At 42.7% G+C, this 22,850-nt stretch overlaps 1 protein-coding gene across 3 annotated transcripts; it reads left to right on the top strand.

Moving 5' to 3' along the window:
- The first annotated feature begins 2,072 nt into the window (after positions 1-2,072).
- GPNMB (glycoprotein nmb) lies at positions 2,073-22,850 on the top strand. 3 transcript variants are annotated; one of them, XM_080382178.1, is made up of 11 exons: positions 2,073-2,251; positions 6,665-6,814; positions 7,529-7,672; positions 9,540-9,719; positions 10,879-11,037; positions 11,496-11,804; positions 13,002-13,124; positions 13,856-13,943; positions 14,845-15,050; positions 17,487-17,574; positions 18,399-22,850. In XM_080382178.1, the coding sequence occupies exons 1-11, from the start codon at positions 2,182-2,184 to the stop codon at positions 18,550-18,552; spliced, it is 1,671 nt and encodes a 556-aa protein (XP_080238304.1). In that variant the 5' UTR covers positions 2,073-2,181; the 3' UTR covers positions 18,553-22,850. The 3 variants fall into 3 exon arrangements, with proteins under 3 accessions (XP_080238304.1, XP_080238302.1, XP_080238303.1); XM_080382176.1 differs by lacking the exon at positions 18,399-22,850 and having other exon boundaries at positions 14,845-17,580; XM_080382177.1 differs by lacking the exons at positions 6,665-6,814; positions 18,399-22,850 and having other exon boundaries at positions 14,845-17,580.

The following is a 22,850-nucleotide window of genomic DNA, read 5'->3' as shown; positions in this document are numbered from 1 at the left end:
GTGTCAGCCCTCCAGGAACGTGCAGTCTAGGGCCGAAGAGCTGAGGAGGGAGAATGTGAAGGACCGGAGCGGCACAGTACAGACACCTTTTAGTCATTACCCCAGCTCTGGTGGGTTTGGATTCCTCTAACCACAGGCCTGATCCCCAGCGCCTCTGAAGTCTTATTTACAACGTGTTTAATAATTTCCACCAGCTGGCCCTTATTGAGAGTGTCACTCAATATTTATGTAACAATTTCATGTATCAAATAACACGGCAAAAAAACTCTGTCCTAACCAACTTTATTGTTTTTAGGCTGATAAATTTTTGTTTTTAATTAACAGGCATTTGTTGTCAGGAGTTTTCCTCTGGAGGTTCTCAAAACTCTGTTGGGAATGAGCATTCAAACCTCCTTTCTCCCCAGCAGACTTTGGATCAGGCCCCCAGTGCTGAAACACAGTGTTTGAAAGTCACTTTTCACTTCTAAGATCAACAACCTGGAAACAAAGGAGTGCAATTAAAATTAATGTCCCACGTGGTTTAAGAAATAATTGTGAATGGCTTCGAAACCTGACATTTCAACTGGGAATGTAGCTGATTTAATAACAACAAGAAAGCAACAATCATATGAGGACGCTGCAGTCATATGATTTTTTTGCATAGTCAGTCACAACTTTGACTTTCTGATTTATGCTCCCTCTCCTTTCTGCCAGATAATGAGGGCTTAGTTTAAACAAGCCTGGTATCCCTAAGGCTATTGCCTTCACCTTTTTCCTTGGCAGTAGGAGGGAGGGCTGGCTCCAGCCAGGAGGGAGCTGAAGCGTGGAGTCTGCGTGTACAAGATGCACAGGACTGGACACCAGAGCCTGTGTTACTGAGAGAAATGCTGGCTGGGGTGCTCTGAGTAGTGACGATGACTTAAGACAGCTAAGAGAAAATGCTAGAAAAAGGGAAGAAAACTAAGAACAAATAATAAAAAAATAATAAATAGTCACAGTTCTAAAAATCTCCTTGCATTGGGTAATCTTTTCATTCTGCTAACAGTGCCTTCCACCTGCCCTGCCCAAAATAAAAATTGTCTACTCTTGCCCAACTTGCAGGTTTCTGGCTAGCCAGTGTCCCACTTGCCAGTGCTATACTTTGGGATCACTGAAACTACCAAGGAACTCCTGTCCTGAGGACCGTGCTTGCTCCTATGGCACGTTGTCTCCCCAAAGCTTGTTTTTTGCTGCAAACAAAAGCAAGAAATTTCACGAGGCTGCCAGGGCTGCAATGAAACCCAGTTGCTGCGCGGCCTGCAGAAGAACACCAGGGCTGGTGAAGCACGTTGAACCTGAATTTGAGCCACTAAGCGCAGTGTTTGCCAATCTGCCTGTATTACACTACCCCTCTTGAGCCATCGGTTATTCCTCATTATTAGGTTGGGCAGCAAAGTCTATTTTTCCTTCATCTCTACATACCATGAAGTATATACAGTTAAATACTTGTAGGTCATGGCAACTTGTGAAGCAGATATTGACTGGCTGTCAGTACATATGGTCTGTGATGGGCACATTGCATTGCACAACTATGGTCAGAGGGTACCTGTACGTGCCTACTAAATGTTGAAATAACATTTTCCTTAACAATCGACTCTTTGGGATATAAGGACCTGGATATAAGGAACCAAATCCAGGGATGTGTTAGAATCAGTCAGTGTCAATTTAGTTTAAAGTTGTTGCCCAGCATGTGGGGAGAGACACATGGTTAAGTAGTGATGGGTCCATCAAATGCAGTGAGCTGTTGCAGTAACACTTGCAAATCAGGCTGGAGCAAGAGTTAATTTGGATTTCTGGGAATAAATGTTTCTAATTTAAAAACAAATTAGGTACAAAAATTGATCATAGTGCAAAACTAGTATAAAAATGCCTGCAGGGTAAATGGTGTGGCTCTAAACAGGTCTCTCAGAAATCTCAGGGAATGCTGAAAGCAAAGGGAGTGAGTCATAAGCACATGAGCTGAAAGAAGCTGAAGACAAAATCATGCATCTCTGCTTAATTCCATCACATGATGAGTCCTGGGGCCCTTCATTTAATCAGAGAGCAGAGCAGTGAACAAACTTCATTCTCACTTCTCAGTGGGGACCGGAGGAGTTACTGTGTGCAGGCACCGGGCGCTCTGCTCCTCTGCACACGCTGAGCCGACGCAGGGTCTCCAGCACCATGAGCAGTGTTCGCCACCACCTTGGATTCTTGCTCCTGGCTGAAGCGGTGCTGTGTGCTGCTGCCACACGTGAGTGCTTCCTTCACTCTATCTTCTCGCCCTGCCTCCGCAGGTTCAACATCCCAAGCCAGTGTGGTGGAAACGGCTGCTCCTTGCACGTGCAGCGCTTGCTGGAGCTGTGCTTGGGAACCGGTAGGCAACAGCTAGCTCCACCTCAGCGTTGGCTGGCTCTGGGTAGGAATGTCACCTGAGCTGGAGAAATACGCCAAGAGCTGTTCAGTTCTCTATTTCCCATGCTCCACAGATACACAGAGCTGACCGGAGCCAAGCCTTGGTTCATTTCAACAAACTTCTATTTCCCCAGCTCAAGCGTGGCTCAAAAGGCGGATGCAGAATGGACCTCTCCCAGTTTGCTTAGCAGTGGCTGGGAGAGGGCAGGTCGGAGGCAGTGCTCCCTACCGGGACACCCAGACCTGTGGATCCCCAGCCTGAGGGAGCCCAAACAAGGAATTAGATCTTTAAGCCATGGTGGGCAGGCACTGGGAGGGTCTTCTGCTTCTTTCTGGGCTCACAGTTTGACTCAAGTCTTAGGCTGACTTCCTGAGCTCAGGGCTGGGAACCCAGAAATAGGGGTTTATGCTGAAATTCCAGAACCTACAATAAGGAAAGTGAACACCTTAAAAGCTGAGGGCCAGCTGAGCATCCATCTAGCCTTGTACCTGTCTCCAATGGGAAACAGTAATGTGTAACTGGGCAAGCGTATACTGGTATTTGGAACTACCAATGAGCACTGCATTCAGAACTGTAAAGCTACAAGTTCTCATTTCTGAGTGGCGATAACTAGTTTAGAGCCCCTCATTCTGTAAGTAAAGTTACATTTAACTATGCTGAATTTCATATAGTTTTATTCTTGAGTCACTGAGTCTCATACAGTCCTCCCCTCTACTACTTTAAGACGCTGTCTTCAGCAGATTAAAGAACTTCAGTGTTTGCCTGTTTTCCAGACTATGAACATTTTAAATTATTTCAGTGATTGAGAAAACTGGCCACTTACTCATAACTTTCGGTTCGTATATCCTAACCAATTATTTATTCATGTGAAATCCTTCATTCTTATCCCACGGTAACTTAGTTCCTTTACGTGCCTTTAGCGAGGGACCTCAATCAAATGCCGCCTGGAACTCAAGCGGACGATAACAAGCAGGTCAGCCTTGTTCCCATGCTCTCTGGCTCCCTCAGAGAAACTGGAATATATTTGTGAGGAATGCACTCCTTTTATGGCATATCGAATTAATCCACCATATCTGGTAATTTTGTTCTTCACTGCTGGTTCTATCAGCTTCTTCAATTTGAGCCTCAAACTTTTTGCAGTCCTCCAAATCTTCCCTGGAAGTGTTTTTAAAAACTGTCATCACATTTGCCAACTTTTGTTTCTCGGCCACTGAAGCAGTTGTAAGCAAGATGTTACATGCTATGGTTAATAGCTCATTTATTTCGCTCTTGAATAGCTTCCATATTTTTTGAGCCGTCCTAACTAGACAAATCCTTCATTTTGTTGATTTGTTCTATATTTTTTCTGTGCCAACACTTCATTTTGAGATAAATTCTCCATCATTGTAGTGGAAAATTCTAGCACAGAAATCTCTTATGTTCCTCCTTTGTGAATGAAAATGTAAATTAATGTATCTGATTTTCATGCTATCCCTTTATCTTCCCTGAATGCTTCTTTTTATCTACATCATCTTTTGGCCCTACAGACTTTCTGGCTAGCTTTTCACTACTTTCGTATTTGGAAAAAAAAAAGAAAAAAAAAAGGATTAATCAGTAGGTTTTATGGTTTTGCAAGTTGTTCCTCAAATTCTTTTTTGTCCTGCTTTATTATGTTTCTATACGTAACTTTCAAAAGTTTACATTATTTTCTGTCTTATTAGCTTGGCCATAACATCAGCCTCTTTACTTCTAACACACTTTCATCCTCTTCAGCTGGGTCATCTTTTTATTGCTGTTGTTCTACCATCGGCTTTCATCCTCTCCTTCATGGCTAACACACTCGGACAGGAAATGCTGAACTTCTTGTCTTTGCTACATTTTTCACCAAAATGAAAAGCAGAATAAGAAAGAAGAAAGTCAATCAGAGTGTAAGATCTTTTCTCCAATGATCACCTCACCAAAACTACTGCAGTAATCAGTTCCTTGGAGTGTAATATTACTCTATTTTGAACTGAATTGCTCCAATTTTGGTTATGACCAACATATGTTCTTGAGTGTTTTTCATTGTTAAAGAAGAAATATATTAAAACTTTTTTTGTTCCTTCAAATTCAGCAACTGAAAATCTTCAGTTCCATGTGCTAGAGAAACTAGGGCTGAAGTATTTGCTCATCTGAAAAAAAGGCTTTGTCTTGTCCTGAAGCTTGTGAAATGTTTTATATTCGATTGAAATAAACAAAGCACATGAGGGAGGCACAGAAATGCCTAAGGAGCTTGTGATTTAAAAGCAGTGACCACAGTTATTACCAAAGCTGGACAAGAAAATTACTTCAGAATTCAAGGATTGTTATTGAAAATTCAAAATTAAAAGCATTTATAAAATTAAAAGTGCTCCAGCTCTTTTTGATGAATGGAACATTGAGGGGGGCGGGGGGCGGGGGGGAACAATGATGGAAATGTTTTGATCTGACAAAATCAAAACATTTTTAGCCATTAAATAATTTTTAGGTAAAATCAAAGAGAACAGGAAAAAGAAATCAAGAAAAATCCCTAGCCACTTACTTTCAAATAAGATGATGCATCAATTTTATGACCTAAAATGTAATTGAACTTGAGAAACCTTTGTCAAATACTTTTATAGCTGCTAATATGTTTTTTTCCTGAGAAAGGTTTCTGAAGGACATTCCTGAACTCTTCTTCTGACCAAGACTGAAAAACATACAGCATGTCATACAGGCCATTAAGTGAATACCAGTCACGATATTATGCTTTGCTCACATCAAAAGATATTAAATCTGCAGGAAAGACACGATTCAAGTGATTCAAGTGAGACTGTGGGGAGTTCCTGTAGGGCAAAAGACCGTGGGAGGATATGTCTCTAAACGCAAAATCTGTTCTTTTCGTCAGACCTTTCAGTCCTCAGCACTGGGGAGAGAGCTGCCCGCATCAATTCAGAGTGACCGTTGAGATGGAACTGTCAGGGGATGTCCTTCCTGCCCAGCAGAAATCTCACTGGGCAATAAAACATCAGTAGGAAGCAGCTCCTGCCTCTTCTTCAGGGCTCTTTCTCTGGTTCTCCCTTGCAGTAAAATTAGGAGTCACATCTCCCTGAAGACAGTGTTTAGACTGGCTATAGCCGCTCTGCACCCTTTCCAAAAGTCGGAGGAATTCCAGCGCAGCCAGTTACGCCACAGTGTGCAGGGCCACTCTTGCCCTTCTAACAGGTCTCTGCGTTTTCCCTGAAGTCATCCAGCTCTCTGTTGGACTTGGGTATAAATCTCAGAAGCATTCAGCATCAGCTCCCTTTAAAATAAAGCCATGAAAAGCAGAAATCCTAACTCCTTGATGCTGTGACAGAATGGCACACCCAGCACTTACCTGATTAACAGGACGGAATTGTTTAAAGCCTCCAGGTTTTCATGGAGCTCTGCTTATAAGCCGACTTACATATTTTCATGGCAACCACATATGGGTTGACGTGTTCCTACAGGTTACTTGGATATTTACTTAGCTTTCCATTATGTGTAATTCGTGACAGAAAAAGGGATCCTAGAAGGCCTGGGAAAAGTTGGAGCCCACCATTTGTAGTAACGTGAGAAGAAAGGGGTTATTAAAGTTATTTAATATCTGAGCCATTTTAACGTAATAGGCATGAAGCTAACATGGTTTTGTTGTTATATTATAAACACATTGAATTTACTATGCAGCTCCGAATTTCCTTTTCTGGAAATACCAGCTTCTGTTACAATTGGTTCCACCCCTCCCACCCAAACCACCAGCCAACTCACCAAAGAAGCTTCGCTGGGTCAAAACTAATTCCTGGCATAACTTCCACTAGAGCACAGCTTAAGACACAGGGTGAATTTATCTTGTTAGCCTCAGATAGATTTATTACCAGCCAAGCACAAAGCAGTCAGCAATCAAGCAACCTCTGTACAAGCCGGATTGTTGCAGGGTTAAGTCCATTCATACAAACAATTGCTCTGATACGGTCAAAATGTTGTAAACCCTTTCATTCTTTCTCTGGAAAGCTTGCAATAGTGCAAGCAGAAAAATATCAGGCTGTCAGTTGGGGAACTGTCTTTTTGTTCATTATCGTTGATGTAAGTGTTGATAGCTGTGATGATAAAATTCCGTAACTTTCTACTGGTGAAGAGTTTTCTAATCAGTACGAGAACATACTCATAATAAGAAGGCTGCTCAGCACAAGAGCAATGTCTTTATAGGGTGGTAGGGAAAATGCTGTTACGTTGCATGCTCATCTTTCTCTCTAGGGTTTCAAGATGTGCTGAGCCATGGAAGTACTTCTCCTGTCACATCCTACAAGAAGCTACAAGGCTGGTCTAGTGATCAAAATAAATGGAATGAAAAGCTTTATCCTTTCTGGGAAGAAGGAGATCCCAGATGGAAGGACTGCTGGAAAGGTGATTGCGCATGCGCATTTCAAAGACTCTGAGAAAACTGGCCAGAAAATCCACCTCCCTGAAGAATGCAGGTGCTATAGTGCTTTTTCATAGGGGCAATATCTACTGCTGCTGCAAGGAACAGCAAATAAGGAGATGACTGGCGTTGTTACCAGCCCCAGTACGTTGTCTGACGAAGAACAGCGAGTTGTTACAGTAAACGCTTTCCCATTACTCAGTCTCCGACATCAATACTTACTAAGAGGTATCGATGGCCAGGGCTCCAGGACAATCCAGCATTTGAAACATGCCCTAGAGGACAGGTAGCTTCAGCTGCTACCTCAGTAGGGCACTGTGGGCTCTCAGTTTGACAACTTCAGCTAAGACCTTGTTTATTGTCAGCTGGTCTGAGCTGAGCTCTAAAGGCTGTATCCCTGGGGAGAAACTGAAATAGCCTCCTTGGGAATATATTGACCCCCATGGGTAAACCCCCCTATACTTGGCTCTAAGAAGGAAATTAATGACACACGTAAGTGACGTGGGGGGATATGACGAGTCCCTCCGATTGTTCTGAGCTGGGGTTTTGATAAGACTGCCAAGTGATTTAGGAGCACAAACCCCCTTGGAAACAGAGGAATCAATAAAGCGTTTCTAACGTAAATGGTGCACAGCTAAAGGTAGCTGCTGCTTTGATACATGCTTTTTTGCACTGAAGACCAATTTTATTTTCTACAGGCGGAAGAGTGACAGCGAAATTGGACACTGATAGCCCAGCACTGGTGGGATCCAACATGACCTTTGTTGTGACTCTCCAGTTTCCCAGGTGCCAGAAAGAAGATAATGATGGCAACATAGTATATGAGAGGAACTGTACCAAGGGTAGGTAATGGCAATCTCCCTGCACTATACATGTCTGACTCCGGTGCTGGTATGAGCATGTCATGAATCTTTGAAAACATCACAGGTGCGCCCTATGAACAACGGCCGTGTTGCTTTTAACTGGCAACTACTGTGGCGCGTTGACCTTGGCTGGGTGCCAGGAGCCCACCAAGCCGCTCCTCAGCCAAACGGGGAGGGGAGAAAATAAGATGGAAAAAACTCCTTGTGGGTCAAGATAAAGGCAGTTTAATGAATCAATAGCAATGGCTGTGTGCACGGAAGTGAAGGAAAACAAAAGATGTTATCCTCTGCTTCCCATCAGCAGGCGATGATCGGGAAGCAGGGCTTCCGTACGTGTAGCGGTTGCTCCAGAAGACAAAACGTCATCGATAATGGATGACGCCCCTTCCTCCTCCTTTCTCTTAGGTTTTGTATCTGAGCAGACATCATATGGTATGGAATAACCCACCGCTCGCTTTGGGGCAGCTGTCCTGGCTATGCCCCCTCCCCAAATCTTGCCCACCCCCAGCCTGTGGGGGAGGTGGGGGGAGGTTGGAGCGACAGCCCTGATGCTGTGTGCGCTGCTCAGCAGCAGTCAGAGCACTGGTGTGTTATCAACACCTTCCCAGCTACCAACACAAGCGCAGCACTGTGAGGGCTGCTGTGGGGCTCAGCCAGACCCAACACAACTACACGTGTGTCTGACCTGTGCCACACCAGCTTCTTTCCTCAGATTACTGCAGTATTTTTACTGCTCTGCACCTGATATATATAATGACCAGGTAATTCAAGATTTGCCTTCACTATAGAATTGCCTTCCCAAAACAGTGATGTTAATTTGGCTTCCTAACAAAACTGTTACTGCTTTTCAGCTCAGTCACAAGGTTGCACAGTCACCTTGTTTCCTTCCAAATCTATAAAGCTGTTGATTTACAAAATTGGTGTTTTTTTTTTTTTTTTCAATTAGGAATTGTAGAACTCAGGAACCATCATCTGCATCTTGAAAAACCCTCATGAAACAGTAAATCTCACATTCCCACATTTTAGAGTTAAAAAAATCCATAAAATAAATAATTTAAAAATCAAGCAATCTTTTCATCAGAGAATCACCTTTTCTTATTTACTGTTACATAGACCAAAAACCCGATCATAATTCAAATAATTCTGCTGGGTCTAGAGTGAAACAGGCTGTTGTACCTTCCTTTCTCTGAATTCGTAAATATTCAACAAATTTTTTTATTGATTGAAGTAATTTTCATTTCAAGACATATCAGCAAATTTTTTGTCAGCCTGAGTTCTACTTCTTGATTGTCTAATGTTTTGTTAACTGCTGATATCCATTCTCTACTTAACATTTGTTGTGCTGTTTGGGGAAGGAAACTGTCTTTTTATTATTCAGAAAGGAACTGAAATTCATGTCTAAGTTATTTAAAGCTGCCATAGAAAACTCTTGTGACAAAACAAAGTCACTTCTTCACAGTGCTTCCATGGTTGCTATTTCTACTTAAAATTTTAGATTTTGCTTGCCAAGTGTTCAGGTAGCCCCATTAACTCCGGTAAAACGGTAGCATCCTGTGAGCCAACAACAAGTTTTGGGCAAGCAATTTTAAATTGTGTTTGGCCCATGAGACAGTACAAATTTTTAAGCTTCTAAATAAAACAATGTCAAGCTAGAACAATTTGGTGTTTACATTAAAAATCAATCAAAGCCCAATCTTAGAAGAAAGGTTAGTCAGTCTAAAACTACCCCACTTAGCCTGTTGTTTAAGTGCAATAACTACTGTAACCTGGGGTGCCTGCCTCCTGTTTCCTGACTTTCTGCACATTTCTCAGTTGACCAAGAACACTGTCCTATTTCTACACTTAGATCCTCCAGCTTCCCAGGATCAGCAAGTCTATGTCTACAACTGGACTGAATGGATCAACAACTGCAGCTGGGAAAACTGCACAAGCAACCGCAGCCATAACGTATTCCCAGATGGGAGACCTTTTCCTCATTATCCTGGCTGGAGGAGAAGGAACTTTGTCTACATGTTTCACACATTTGGTTAGTACTGCAAGACACCCTTTGTTCTGGCTTTGTAGGATTCAGAACAAATGTCAAGCCTCAGTAAAAATAAGAGAACTAGCTCATGGGGAATATAAGCTGGAAAGCTTATATTCACCCTGTACACTAATTCATTAGTAGAGTATGTTTTATTAAAAGTCCTTTAAAAAGGATTCCCCACTTTTGAATGGAGATCCCAAATTAATTCCCTGCTTTCCAGAAAGGCCATCAGCTGCTCAGTCTGGAAATCATGGATTACCATGAGATTCTCTTTAGATCTACATTCTTCTGTATCTGCATCCGTAGTACCACTGAAGAAAATTAATTTCCTTTCAGTAGTACTCAGGATCCTTTCCTAGGAAAACAGAAGGTCCAAGCAGGTCAGTTGGATGATTTGTTGGCTGCTCACTGCCACTTCAGATTCTTAAATTTAAGAGACCACAGCACTGTATACCTTCAGATCAGTTTAACGGTGCAGCACTTCTTGCCTCTGGGAAGGTGAAAACTGCCACTGCCGGTGTGGTACTGATCTGGCCACAGATGATAACTCTGAATGTTTCCCACTCCTGAGTATGCAACGGTTGGGGCTATTCCTGCCGTTGGCTACATACTAAACCTTAGTATCCTAACCTAGCTGGACTAAATCAGTATTGTAATCAGTATCAGCATGAGCAATAATAATAATGTCCCACATTTTATGCAGAGGTAATACTATTTACCTACCTCACCCAGCTGTTACAAAGACAAATAAGCAAAAGTATACAAAGGGCTCTAGGGTACGAAGCAAGAGGTGTATCTTCTTGCTAAACTGAAAGCATACAAACATAAGACCATTAAAAGACCATCCACTACATTAACATGATGACTTAACGGAATGTAACTGCTTTGGAAAGATGTGGATGCCTTGGCAATTTTTTCTTAGATTAGTGAAATTTGGGACATCTTTCTGACACCTCCAAAACCCATAGAAATAATGGGAGTAAACACGTTGTAAAAGTATTTAGTCCTTAAAAAATAGATGCCAGATAACTGAGAGACAATTCTAAACTATTCATTTTGATTTAGATGATGCAAGATTTACAGAGATACTGCTCCTGTTAAACCAACTTGCAGCTAGGCTGAAGGGGAAAACATATCGTAAGTTCATGTTCTGTTTCAGGTCAGTACTACCAAATAACTGGACGATCTTCAGCAACATTTTCAGTCAACACAGCAAATATCACTCTTGGCAAACACGTGATGGCTGTATCCATCTACAGGAGAGGGCACTCAGCCTACGTTCCAATTGCAAGAGCCAGTGCCATCTACGTTGTAACAGGTGAGCGTGCTGGAATAAACTGTAATAAAATACTGGGGGTATTTGTTGTTTGGGCATTAAAAGAATTCCACACAAGCTCACCTGGTGTGAAAAGAAGACATTGGCCTGAGAAAGGTTTTTAATATGATGTGGTAAATTGCCTTGAGTACTGTAATTTACCTTTGTATCTAGCTCAGTTGTGACGCCTCTGCTTTGTAATGAAAAATTATTTGCAAGAGGAAATGCAATCTTCCACAGATGCCTGTGATTCCTCATTTGTTCCCATACTTTTCTGGGTAACTGTTTCCTACTGACATTCACTCCTTAGATCAGTAAACAGAATTAAAGTAGAAACTCGTGTTAAAGATATTAATGTCTCACATTCTGACTGTTGTTGTTCAGGGACTTTGGAATTGTTTGTTCTTTGCAGCCAGGGATGTGTGTTTTATTTATTTACTTTTTTTTTTTTCCCCCTCCAGACAAAATTCCAATATTTGTGAGTATGTTCCAAAAACATGACCGCAACATCTCAGACTCCATTTTTATCAAAGACTCACCAATTACATTTGATGTGAAGATTCATGATCCCAGCTACTATCTTAATAATTCTGCCATCTCCTACAAGTGGAACTTTGGAGATGGAAGTGGCTTATTTGTAGCAAGCAGTCCCACTACATCTCACACCTATACTCTGCAAGGCAACTTCACTCTGAATTTAACTGTCCAAGCCATTATACCTGTACCTTGCAGACCAGTAACACCCACTGCACCACTGCCCACCTCAGAAGGTAAGAGTTTATTGAACAGCAGTGATATTAGGAGCCGTGCTAAAACTCCTAAATTCTGATATTTTAAGTTCATATCTTTAGAAGTTTTACTGTCATCAATGAAAGGGCTGAAAGGCTCTGCAAACCTTCTATAAATTGGTTTAGAGACAGAATCGATAAGCGTAAACCCTTCTTTGATTCTATGGTAGGCATCACTTGCACATTTAACACATTACACACCACAGTGACAACATATAGAGGTCTTCAGGTGCTCATGCAGTACATATAAATTTGGTTTTATACCCTCTACCACACCATGTTCGGTGGTTTTAGCCTTGCCTACTCAGGGTCATCTTCTGAGGTAAGATGTAAATTTTAAGTGAGAAAGAAGTATTTCAGAACACCCTTATAGCTGGTTCCTTTCTGGTTTGTGTTAACTTCCACCCAAAATTAAATGAGATTGGATTGAGCTAGAAAAAAATTGCTCATATTCCAAAATATGGGATTTCCACATGGCATTAACCCAGAATGGCTTTTCCACTTTAAATTTATGCACTACCATATTTCAGAATAACTTTCATTATGTTCAGCATTGGTTTATCATCTCAGAGGGTTTTAAAGTTTGCAAAAGGCCTGCAGCTTCAGCCTAGGTAGTTATAATACTACTATCATTAAACTGTAAATGTGGCTACGTTTTTCAAATTTTGGAATTTTAATACTTGCTTTTACCAAAATGTTGAGTGAGAATGAAAAATGAAAGGAAAGATATAATTTTCACCACTTCCCCTCTTCATTTTTCCACTAGCTGTAACATAGAGCAATGGGGAAATACCTGCTTTATAAAAGAGCATTTTAAACCTTTTATTGGCCTCTGGATTTCTTCTATAATTGATTTGGGAATTTTAAAGAAGTGTTTAATTATACCAAACCTTGCAGTTTTGCTTTTATTTCACAGATATGAGTGACTAGCAAGGTGGCTTTTAGAATGAGGCTACCCAGGCCACTCCAGTGTTCCACAGCTGGGCATGTGTGTTTTCTTTAAGGCTTATTTCCACGATCCCGTATAGATACAGACACACATGACTGCACAGCTGCAAACCAGAGTCACTAATGACCTATGTGATGAATGCAGCTGAAACATACGGTCGTGTTCAGAATACCTCTGAGCAGAACTTGTTCGAAAGCTGCATATCTATTCTTTCTCCCTCGTCCCAACAGTAACGACTGGAGCATCTTCTGATTCAGACTCCTCTACCGCTGTCGAGTTAATGGAAGATAATCCTGATGGAGGTTGCCATATTTACAGAAATGGATTCTACAGTACTGGTATCTCTGTCGTAGGTAAGGACATGGGCCAACACCTGAACAGAGGAAGGAGATTAATAATGTACAACAATATATAGCAGAGAGAACGTTCATTTAGGCTCCCTTTTATCAAGCACGGGAGACCCACAACAAGATCCTTCTCTTGGACATAGCTGACATTTTTAAAGATTAAGGTACAGATGGCTAACTGGCTGACTTGGGTTTCCTTACACACCCTGCTAGGAGCTGGCAGCAAAGGTTCTGGCCCCTTGGTTTCCACCACGAGGCTGGGCCTTGGTCTGGATGCTGCTGACAGCTGCCTCCGTGCTACACGTGGTGTCTCCAGGCACTTGGGCTGGAAAATGGCCGGTGGGGATGTGCACCATATTTCCAGATCATCAGCTTCTGAACCGCCACACCTGAATGAAGCTGAAGCATACCGGCCTGGGGGGCAGGGGGCAGGGTGGTGTCACGTAAGGTTGACTTGACCTTGGCATGCACAGGAGTGGTGGGACAGGCAATTGATTTAGTAAAATAAGTAAATAATAATAATGGAAGAATAAAGCAGAGCAGAAAGGAGCAGCCTCATAGGGAAAGCACTGGAAAATTTCTCAGCTTTCCAACCCTTCAAGAGGAGTGCTAAGGGAGGGAGGAGGTTATGGAAAACAAGACCTGAGCTGAACATCAGCCAAACACTTGAGGTTCTGTACACACAGACTTCAGAGCTTGTCATGTGTCCTGCCGTTGACATCTGTTTCCTTTCCCAGAGGGAATCCTTGAGGTAAATATTATTCAGATGACAGAAAGTCAAGCTGAAAACTCACTGGTTGACTTTGTTGTTACCTGCCAAGGGAGGTAAGTGTGTGAATGAAACTGTCAATCTTCCCTCTTTAAAAATAATTGTGCTGGAACGCTGTCTGCACTTAGATGCAGCTGCGTGAACAAAAGTTGGGAACTGCAGTGTTTCTATTTCTTGACGGAAACTCAAGTTAATGCAAGTCTCATCTGTAAACGACGGCAACAGAGGTTACTGCCAGGCTTGTAGGATTCAGAACAAATGTCAAGCCTCAGTAAAAATAAGAGAACTAGCTCATGGGGAGAAACAATTCCGTATTTCCCTGGCCAAGACAAGATTTCAGCACTTACTGTAAAATGGGAAGCAGTCTACTGAAATTGGAAGAAACCCCTTTCTTTTTGGCCATAATTTTTTGGCACTTAAAAGGGTGTGTCCCAGTAATCTCTTGGATAGGGAAACATTGCACTAATATTCTTAGCTCCTAGAACGGTATTAGAGGTGGGAAGACTGAGAAATACAAGAATCATTTTGGTAATGCAACTGGAAAACAATTAACCTCTCCTAGCGTTTACTGTTTTGGCACACGATACTACATATTAGAATCTGCATTCCTTTCCTAATGATGTATATTAAATAAATACTAAAGGTAACGGACTTCATAAGCTGATTTGAGGCAGGTAATTCTGTGATCACCATAAAATGACAAATTATATGTAAAACAAGCAGATCATTTTATTGATTGTCTATACGCATTTTATACAAAATCCACATGTATGAATATATAAAATGTATAGGTATGCTAAAAAAAAAAAAGTATTAATAAAACACTCTTGAATCACTGTAGTGCCACTGATTTCAGTAAACAGGCACCAGCATCAAACTGGGGCATCAGTGCAATGTGCCTATGAACTGGGCCAACAGGACTCCACAGATGCAATGTGTTCTCTCTTCCCATCCCAGTCTCCCCACAGATGCCTGCACAGTAGTTTCTGACCCCACGTGCCAGGTGTCCAAGAGCGTGGTATGTGACCCCATCATCGTCACTGATGAATGCTTACTCACCATCAGGAGAGCTTTTGAGGAACCTGGAACATACTGTATAAACATCACCCTGGGGGACGACACAAGTCAAGCCCTTGCCAGCGCGCTGATTTCCGTAAACGGAGGTGAGTCCACGCAGAGCAGATGCAGCTCATCTGTGAATAGCTTCTCCCTGTGGTCATTTCCCTGCAGGGGGAGAAGAGCACAGGAATTTATGTGGGGTTTTTATTATGCCTGGAGGCCTCAGCTTGTGCGAGAGTCCATGCAGACAGACAATTCTTTCCCTGCAGGAATTTTAGATGTTAGAACTCGGTTTGATTTATGTTTACGATCCAATGAGTACAGTAATTATACAAACCCGCAGTGTATTTTTCCACAGAATAACTCTGTTGGGCAGAAAAGCAGGTGGGGGACATGCCAGCCAGCCTACTCGACACATGGAGAAACAGGAGAAACCAAGGGGAATTCAGCTTACTTGAGACAGAATCCAAATCTGCAGCTGAGCTGGCTGCCCTGGGCCCTCTTTGTGGCCCGATGACCTTGACCAGGTTTCTGTTTCTACAGGAGGAAAGATGAAGCAGATTCTGGAAAGATCTTTGTTTGTAACATGCAACAAACATGTAACAAACACGTAACACTGTTTGACTGCACGGGCTGCTCAGGGTAACCGTTTCAGATCAGGAAGCTCACCCTTGGTGGGATGAGCATCACTGTCTCTTGCTCACAGTTGTGCAAGCAGACTTCGGCAGAACCGGGCGTTCAGCTCGGCCTCAGTCAGAAGTCTGAACCATCGTGCTGTCTCTCTGCTCCCACTCTGTTGCTCTCCTGACTTCCCTCCTATAACGTCCTAGTGATTCTTCTCAGCTCTTTCCTTCCTATCAGCCAAGCAACTGACCCCTTGTGGTCATCTGCCACAGTATTTTTGGCTGATTTTCTTTAATCCAGGTACAAATTCAGATGTACCAAAATCAGTTTGTGAGGGCTAAGGCACAATGCCTGACTTGTAAGTGCGTTCTGTTTCCTAAAGATGAAAATAAGCATGCGGCAGGGTTTTTCAAATCTGTATTTACAGGGGCTGGCTTCAGCCCAGCAAGGCTGGTCTTCCTCAGTTTCCTCCAGAGGGCAAAGCCAAGTTGTACTTCGGGGCTTCCACTGTAATGAAAGCAGAATTAGAATCTAAAAGAGGTTGATGCTTTGAGTCACCCTGGAGCAGCCCATCTAACATTTGCAAACATTTCTCATATGCCACAATTTTCCACTCACTTCAAGAGAAGACAAGTAGTTATAAATTTCTGAAAATCCCATAATTTGGTGCCTGAGTATTTGGTGCCTAAACATCTGGCCCTTGGAATTTGGCAAGACTGTGCCTGGATTAAGTAGGCATTGCACAAAACATCCGCTGTTAACCTGCTTAAACTGCTGTTGAATGGGTTACAGTCCTATGATTTAGGCCCATCCCATCAGTACGTGTTGCTTTGCAAACTAGTCCAGGGACCTACCTTATTCATAAAATAAGGTAAATCCCTACAGTCTTGGCAAAAATATTGTGTCAACTAGGAATGAGGTCAAGCCTTCACAATTGTAACAACTGAGGAATATATGAGGCACAGGTACCAAGTAAATGGTAAACCCTGATTTGATGTCTCAGTTTTTATAGACAGCAATTACAACTTCATAGCTGGAAAGGTAACCCAACACGCACCTCTAAGTTACTTCATTGAATAAACACCGTTGTTAATATGAGGACCCAGAATGTGTCTCAGTGCCAGTAAACTCAATAAAGGTACAGCCTGTAGACTGGAAAATTAAGATATTTAACACAATTTTTAAAAAAATACTTGTAATGCTTCGGCTTCTTCCATCAGATATGGTGCAGTTAGGAGTAGATATGAGTGAAATGGTTAATGGCAAATCAGAGGGCAGAGTTCAGCGGCAGGCAGAGCTCTAAGCTGATTTCCCAGAATAAGCATGTTAAAAAAGCAGAGCCCTCAGACCTCGGGTAAGGCAAACAAGCCTAAGTCCATCAAGCTCTCAGCCACACTCTGCCATCTTAGCGTATGGGACTGCAACGATCAATAACATTTAAGAAACTCCTTTTTTATCCCCTATCCCCCAGCCACCATCCCTAAAAAAAAAAAAAAAGCTGAAGCGATTCTAACACTGAAGCTGAAGCGATTCTAACACTGAAGTTTATGAAGAGACTCCCAGTGTAAATGTTTCCCTAGCTTAGCAATTGGCAAGGAGCAAATTAGCCTCACCTCGTGGGATGCCAGCAAGACCCTCCATTCCCTTCCACACTGGAAGGCAGCCATGTGTCTCAGGAGCATGGTTCATACCAGAAAACTGGCAAAGCCCACTTCACACTCTAGTGGCACTGAGAATTAAACCACTTAGGACGTGAAAGCACCACCTCTTGCCAAAGTCACTGATCTCCAGTGCTTAGCATGTTAAGTGTACTTCAATCTGTACAGCAATCAAGCGGAAATGATGTTTTCTGTAGAAAATCTATTTCACTGTAAAACTGAGGCTAACTTTTAATCAAACTACTTTCCGAATTCTAGGATCGTCATCAGGAACAACAGAAGGTGTCTTTATCTTCCTTGGTTTGTTGGCAGTGTTTGCCACCATCGGGGCTTTTGTTCTTTACAAGTAAGTTACTAGTTTCTGGGGTTAAAAACAGTACAAGGAACTGTCAAAAATATTCATTCGAATTAACAAACCCAACAACTTAAATTTGTATTAGCTATATTTTTGTTTCTTTTTTATTGTTGTTCACAAATATTCTGGCAAATAGTCAAGAAAATGAGATTACTGGCTTAAGCCACAAAACCATTGGAAAATATGCAAATATTAAAGAATATCAACTTTCATAGAAAATTACATTCTGTGCTCATAAGAACAAATAATAATACTGGAAGGCCTGGGAACTGCATGTAAACAGTAAGCAAACTCAAACTGCACGATGTGATTTATACACGCAGTGAAACCTAACAAACAGAAAATTGATTTAGCTCAAACTCTTACAAGAGGTGTTTGCGAATGACCGACAGATCAAGAATTAGTCATCTAAATTCTTCATTAAGTAACAGACAACTTCTTTGGGAGAAAGGTGCTGGGCATGCTGGAAAGTAATTAATAGAAGCAGATGTTACTGCATTATTATCTTGGACGTTTCTCATGAAACTTTAAGACTGCACCAAGACTCCTGAGTCAAGAGTATGCTCACCCCTCCCAGTCAGTGGTGAGAAAGAAACACCTCCACAGAGCAACGGTACTCTGCTAAGCCATGGAGCCTTTCCCATTAACCAGGCCTTAGTCACCACTACTGACCTACGGCTGTTAACCACGTGGGACTGAAGAGGGAAGGAGGAGAGTTATAAATACATGATTAATTCTCTTACGTGCTGGTCACATGCTAAATGTAACTGTCATTTAAATGTCTTTCAGCAACTTACTGTGTACATTCCTTGCAGGAGATACAAGCAATACAAGCCTATTGAGAGAAGCACAGGACAAACAGAGAACCAGGAGGGACTAACTGCTTACTTCGGCAACTTCAAAGCAATTTTCTTCCCTAGTAGCACTGAGAGAAATCCTCTGCTGAAAAGCAAACCAGGCATAGTTTAAACCTTTAGTCTAACACTGACTATTAGAATATGTACAGACTCATATCTGAGCTATGCTTTATGGGGTTTTCTTGTTGTTATAAAAAACCAGGGAGTAAGGCGAAAGGAAATACAGATGGGATGGTAACCTTTGGGGGCTTGGTGCAATTAGAAATACTAAAATAGTCTGTTGTAGAAAATAATTAGGTATTTTTGAGCACTTGTTATTCTTGTTTGCCATCTAGGATACACTCTTCTGAACAGCTAACCCCCCCAACCCCACCCCCCACCCCCCCTTTTATCTGAGTTTTCTTAAATCTAGGATAACTACCTGCAAAACTAAAGAGATTCATAATCTGAAGGGGGGGTGGGGGTGGGTTAATTTAAAAAAAAAAACCAAACAAAACAAACCCCAAACCAACAACTTGTTAATACTTAGTCTTAAACAGACAGTGTAGTATAGCTGCTTACTGCCTTAGCAGGATTCATGCCTTTGCTGGAAAGAAAGGCACAGGGGGGCAGGCACATGTTGTCTGTGCAATGAAACGTGCCATGGCCCATTCCCAGGCATTGGCACTGAACCACTGACAGTTACACTGTTCAGGAGGTCCTAGCACAGTCTTGCCCCAGGCAGGCTAGCTCCCCACCAAGCAAACCCCAGATTCTGGGAACCACCGGAGGCACTGTTCCCTACTGGGAGTTTGGCAACAGCCACCCTGTTCTGCGGAGTTCAATAGCATTGAAGCAGCTCATTACATGCCTGTCGGCCTCAGGGCCAGAAAACAGGGCTGGACACATTTAGTTTCCTACTGGACATGACTACCAGTGCACGAGTGTCACTATAAACCAGACCACAAACACCCAAGTAACAAGATGAGGCCCATCTGCTTGGCTCTCCCTGTTGAAACTTTTACTCTGAGTCTCATGTAAAGTCCTTAGCTGCAATTGCTGATGCTGTCTTTGCCTCCTTTGTTTCCGTTTGTCTTGGAACACTGGACTGGCACCACTGCTCCCCAGAGGGCAGATCATGTGTTCTGTGTACGAGAGTCAGCAGAACAAGGGTTCTAGCAGGAACAGGTAACATTCAACTCCCTTTCCCCCTTCTCTTTCCTCTCTCTCCTGCTGCAAATATACATCAGCTTCTGCTTGCTCCTCCATCCCTCTCTTTGACCACTTAATGAAATAAATGAAACCCCCAGTATTAACTGGAGCACTATGCTCCAGCTGCTGCTTTTGCGTTATGCAACTTAAAAAGTGTAAACTTCTGCAACCTGAATATGCCTTCACTTGTTCACTCTAGCTGCGATTCTGTGTTAAGAAAATTCATGTTGAGGCCTTTCTCAAGTGATCTGGTCTTCTGGCCGTACGTGCTCATCACTCTGCGTTGTGGGGTTTCACAGTGCAAGACCAGAAGCAAACTACTGAAGGCTGGATTACTGGATGATGAGAAAAGGAGAGCATCTTATTTGTAGAAGGGAAAAGGTTGCTAAAAAGGTTCACTGAAATGAGAAAACAGACCAAAAATGCTTTAAATCATTTATTTTCCATTACAGCTTTGCTATTAATATTAAAGGTTATAATAAAAATGAAATAACTTTCAATTGGTGGCTGGGCAAATGACCTTACGCAATCCATTTCTAAACACCGGATACTTTGAAGATCTCTATTTCAATATCATTATGTACTGTTTCTTGGAAGACCTCTGATACATACTGTTCTCAGCTCCTGAGGTGATATATAAGCACAAACGTATTTTCCTGGTATCTTAGCAGACCTGTCAAATGCTCGTCATTTGTAATCTGAATCTAGTCTTCACCACCACTTCCCCAGTGTGCACAGACACCTCTAAATGACTTCAGGATATAAAAAAATGCAGATTCAAACATACCTGTGAGATTAGTTCTTTAGTTCTAAAATTTAACAGACTTTTTTTGTTTCAAGGTTCTCCAGTTATTTTCTTTTGTGGCCATTTCAGTTATATTATTAAAAGTGCCATATTTGCCATTGATCCATCTTCCTCATATGTAACATCCTATTGTCCGGGGCATCTAAAACTATTCCCTGATTTAAACAGAAAACACATTTCCTGCAAAAATTACTGCCTGAATGCTACGTCCTCTGTTATCAGTCAAACTGCTGACAGGAAGGACTGTAATTTGTACTTGTTGCTCTAGCCTGGGGCAGGACAGAGGTTTAGTGGAAAATTTAAGATGACCTGTAATGCAGCATGAAAAAATTAAATCTGCCACAGCTATAATGCTCAGGATCAGTGCTGATGCAGGCTACCACTGACCTAGGCTACATGCAGAAAGCGTCTTGCTTCAGCAAAACACTGAATGTTAGTTGCTCAGAGATATCTTAAGCTTTTGCATAGAAAACAGTTTTCAGGCATACTTCCTGAACTTTTTTATCCTTTAACCTAAGTATACAGAATAGCTTGCACTATCTTCCTTTAAATATCATGTCAGAATAATACATTTTTATAATTTGATTTTGCCTTTTCAGCTGTAACTTCTATTTCATACATCTTTACTTTTATACAATGGAATCTAACTGCTGCGCTGACAAATAAACAATTTAATGATTTTAAAGAGTACATTTTCTCTGTCTCAGATACTGTCAGATAAGCAACTTTGATGAGTTGGCTAATTACTGATCAAAACAGTACCTACCTCCAGAAAACACAACTGGATTTGCCTTAATCTTAGCTCACTTATGCACATCTGGCACTACCGCTGGTTATCGAGCCATTTTTGCAGCCCCCCTTCAAGTGTACTCAGAGCAATGGCACCACGAACTTGAGATGCAAAGAGACTTTCTTAACAACCAGACGACTGCTGAGGAACCCAGTTTCAGAACAGATCAGGATACAAATGAACTTTATGGCTTTCAAAGACAAGAACAGCTAACAAACAATAGATTTGTGAATGACAGCAAATATTACATGTTTCAGGCATCCCCTTTGGAGAAACAACATCAAAAGAATGACATGAGACATAAATGTACATCACCTTTAGAAAGAACATCTTTTCAAAGGTCATCAAGAGAAATGGAAACATTAGTTGGGTAACAATTTGTTGCAAATTACTTTAAGAAGTTAAGTATTATTTCAAACCACTTGTTTTGTTCCTTTCCCCTTTTCTTCTTGAACAATTTTTATAGCACACAGTTAAGAGACTCATTAGATGCAGCATGGTTTTCCTCACAAAAAGTATTTCTAAGGTGAAACTAAGGCTAAAAAACACCAGTCCCTGAAGGAACTGTAGAGGAATCAAACTAAACTTTGCAAGAGACATCCAGACACTGACCTGTTGCTGCTACCGACCACCTCCAGCCTTGCACAGAATAGTCAAATCTCCTTTAAAGCTAAAGCATTTATCACTGCAGGTCTTTACGTTCACACATATCTGCTTCTGAAGTCTTAATACCGTTGTTTTACCATCATACTTGGCGAGGGAGGGAAAAGTAGGCCGAAGAGTAATACTTCTATGTTACTGTCAGTGTCAATGGCAACATCTCCAGGGGAAGGGGATGAAGCGAAACACCTTTTACTCACAGTAAATACAAATGCTTGAACTTGTTTAGGTCATAACCTTTTACCCTTGACATATGACCTTTAGGTCATAACCTTTAACCCTGGACAACATTCTCCACTGCAAAGCAAACAGCAAGACTGCTGCCCTGCGCCCATTAACACTGTGGGAATTAGGTATAGAATACGCTTCCCCAAGAAAACTGTATTTGTTTCAAACCAGCTGCAGCTTTTCAGGCCAAACCATAGGCTTTCAAAGGGAGCACAAGAGACGCGACCAGGGTTTGTGCGGCAGTGCCCGCACTTTGCGTCTGCTCCTTCCCAGCGAATCATCACGGCGGAGTGCGGGTCACCGGCCTCCGGGTCCCGTCCCTTCTACCGCCTGGTGGCTCGGACACCGCTCGGCAAACCCTGACGGGGAGCTCCGAACGGGGACGAGGAAGCCGAGACCGAGCCGCGACGTCCGTCCTGCAAACCCAGCCCCCGCCCCGGGGCTCCGGCAAGGCAGCGGGGGCGCCCCGCGGCTGGGCCGCGCGGGGACTTCAGTCGGAGAGGAGCCGCTCCGGTAGGCGCCCGGCCCCGCCGGCCTCCCCGGGGCCCGGCACACAGCCGCCCGCCACCGGCGCGGCCGAGCACCGCCTACCGCAGACGCGCGGAGACGGCCCCCGCCGCGCCTCGGGACGGCCGCTGCGCGCGCGCCCGCCGGCACCGCCCGCCCGCCGGCAGGACGCGCCAGTGAGGTGAGAGGGGCGTGGCCGCCAGTGGCCAATCGCGGGGCGGCGTGCGGG

The sequence above is a fragment of the Falco punctatus genome, assembly GCF_963210335.1.
Source record: "Falco punctatus genome assembly, chromosome: 4".
Taxonomy (NCBI): domain Eukaryota; kingdom Metazoa; phylum Chordata; class Aves; order Falconiformes; family Falconidae; genus Falco; species Falco punctatus.
The sequence above is the reverse complement of the archived record's forward strand: the minus strand, read 5'-3'. Positions and strand labels throughout refer to the sequence as shown.

Excerpts from the sequence above, each read along its gene's own strand:
- GPNMB (XM_080382176.1), top strand. The coding sequence starts at position 2,182 with ATGAGCAGTGTTCGCCACCACCTTGGATTCTTGCTCCTGGCTGAAGCG. Across the intron at positions 9,720-10,878 it reads CTACATGTTTCACACATTTG|GTCAGTACTACCAAATAACT; the intron begins GTTAGTACTGCA and ends GTTCTGTTTCAG. Across the intron at positions 11,805-13,001 it reads ACCACTGCCCACCTCAGAAG|TAACGACTGGAGCATCTTCT; the intron begins GTAAGAGTTTAT and ends TCGTCCCAACAG.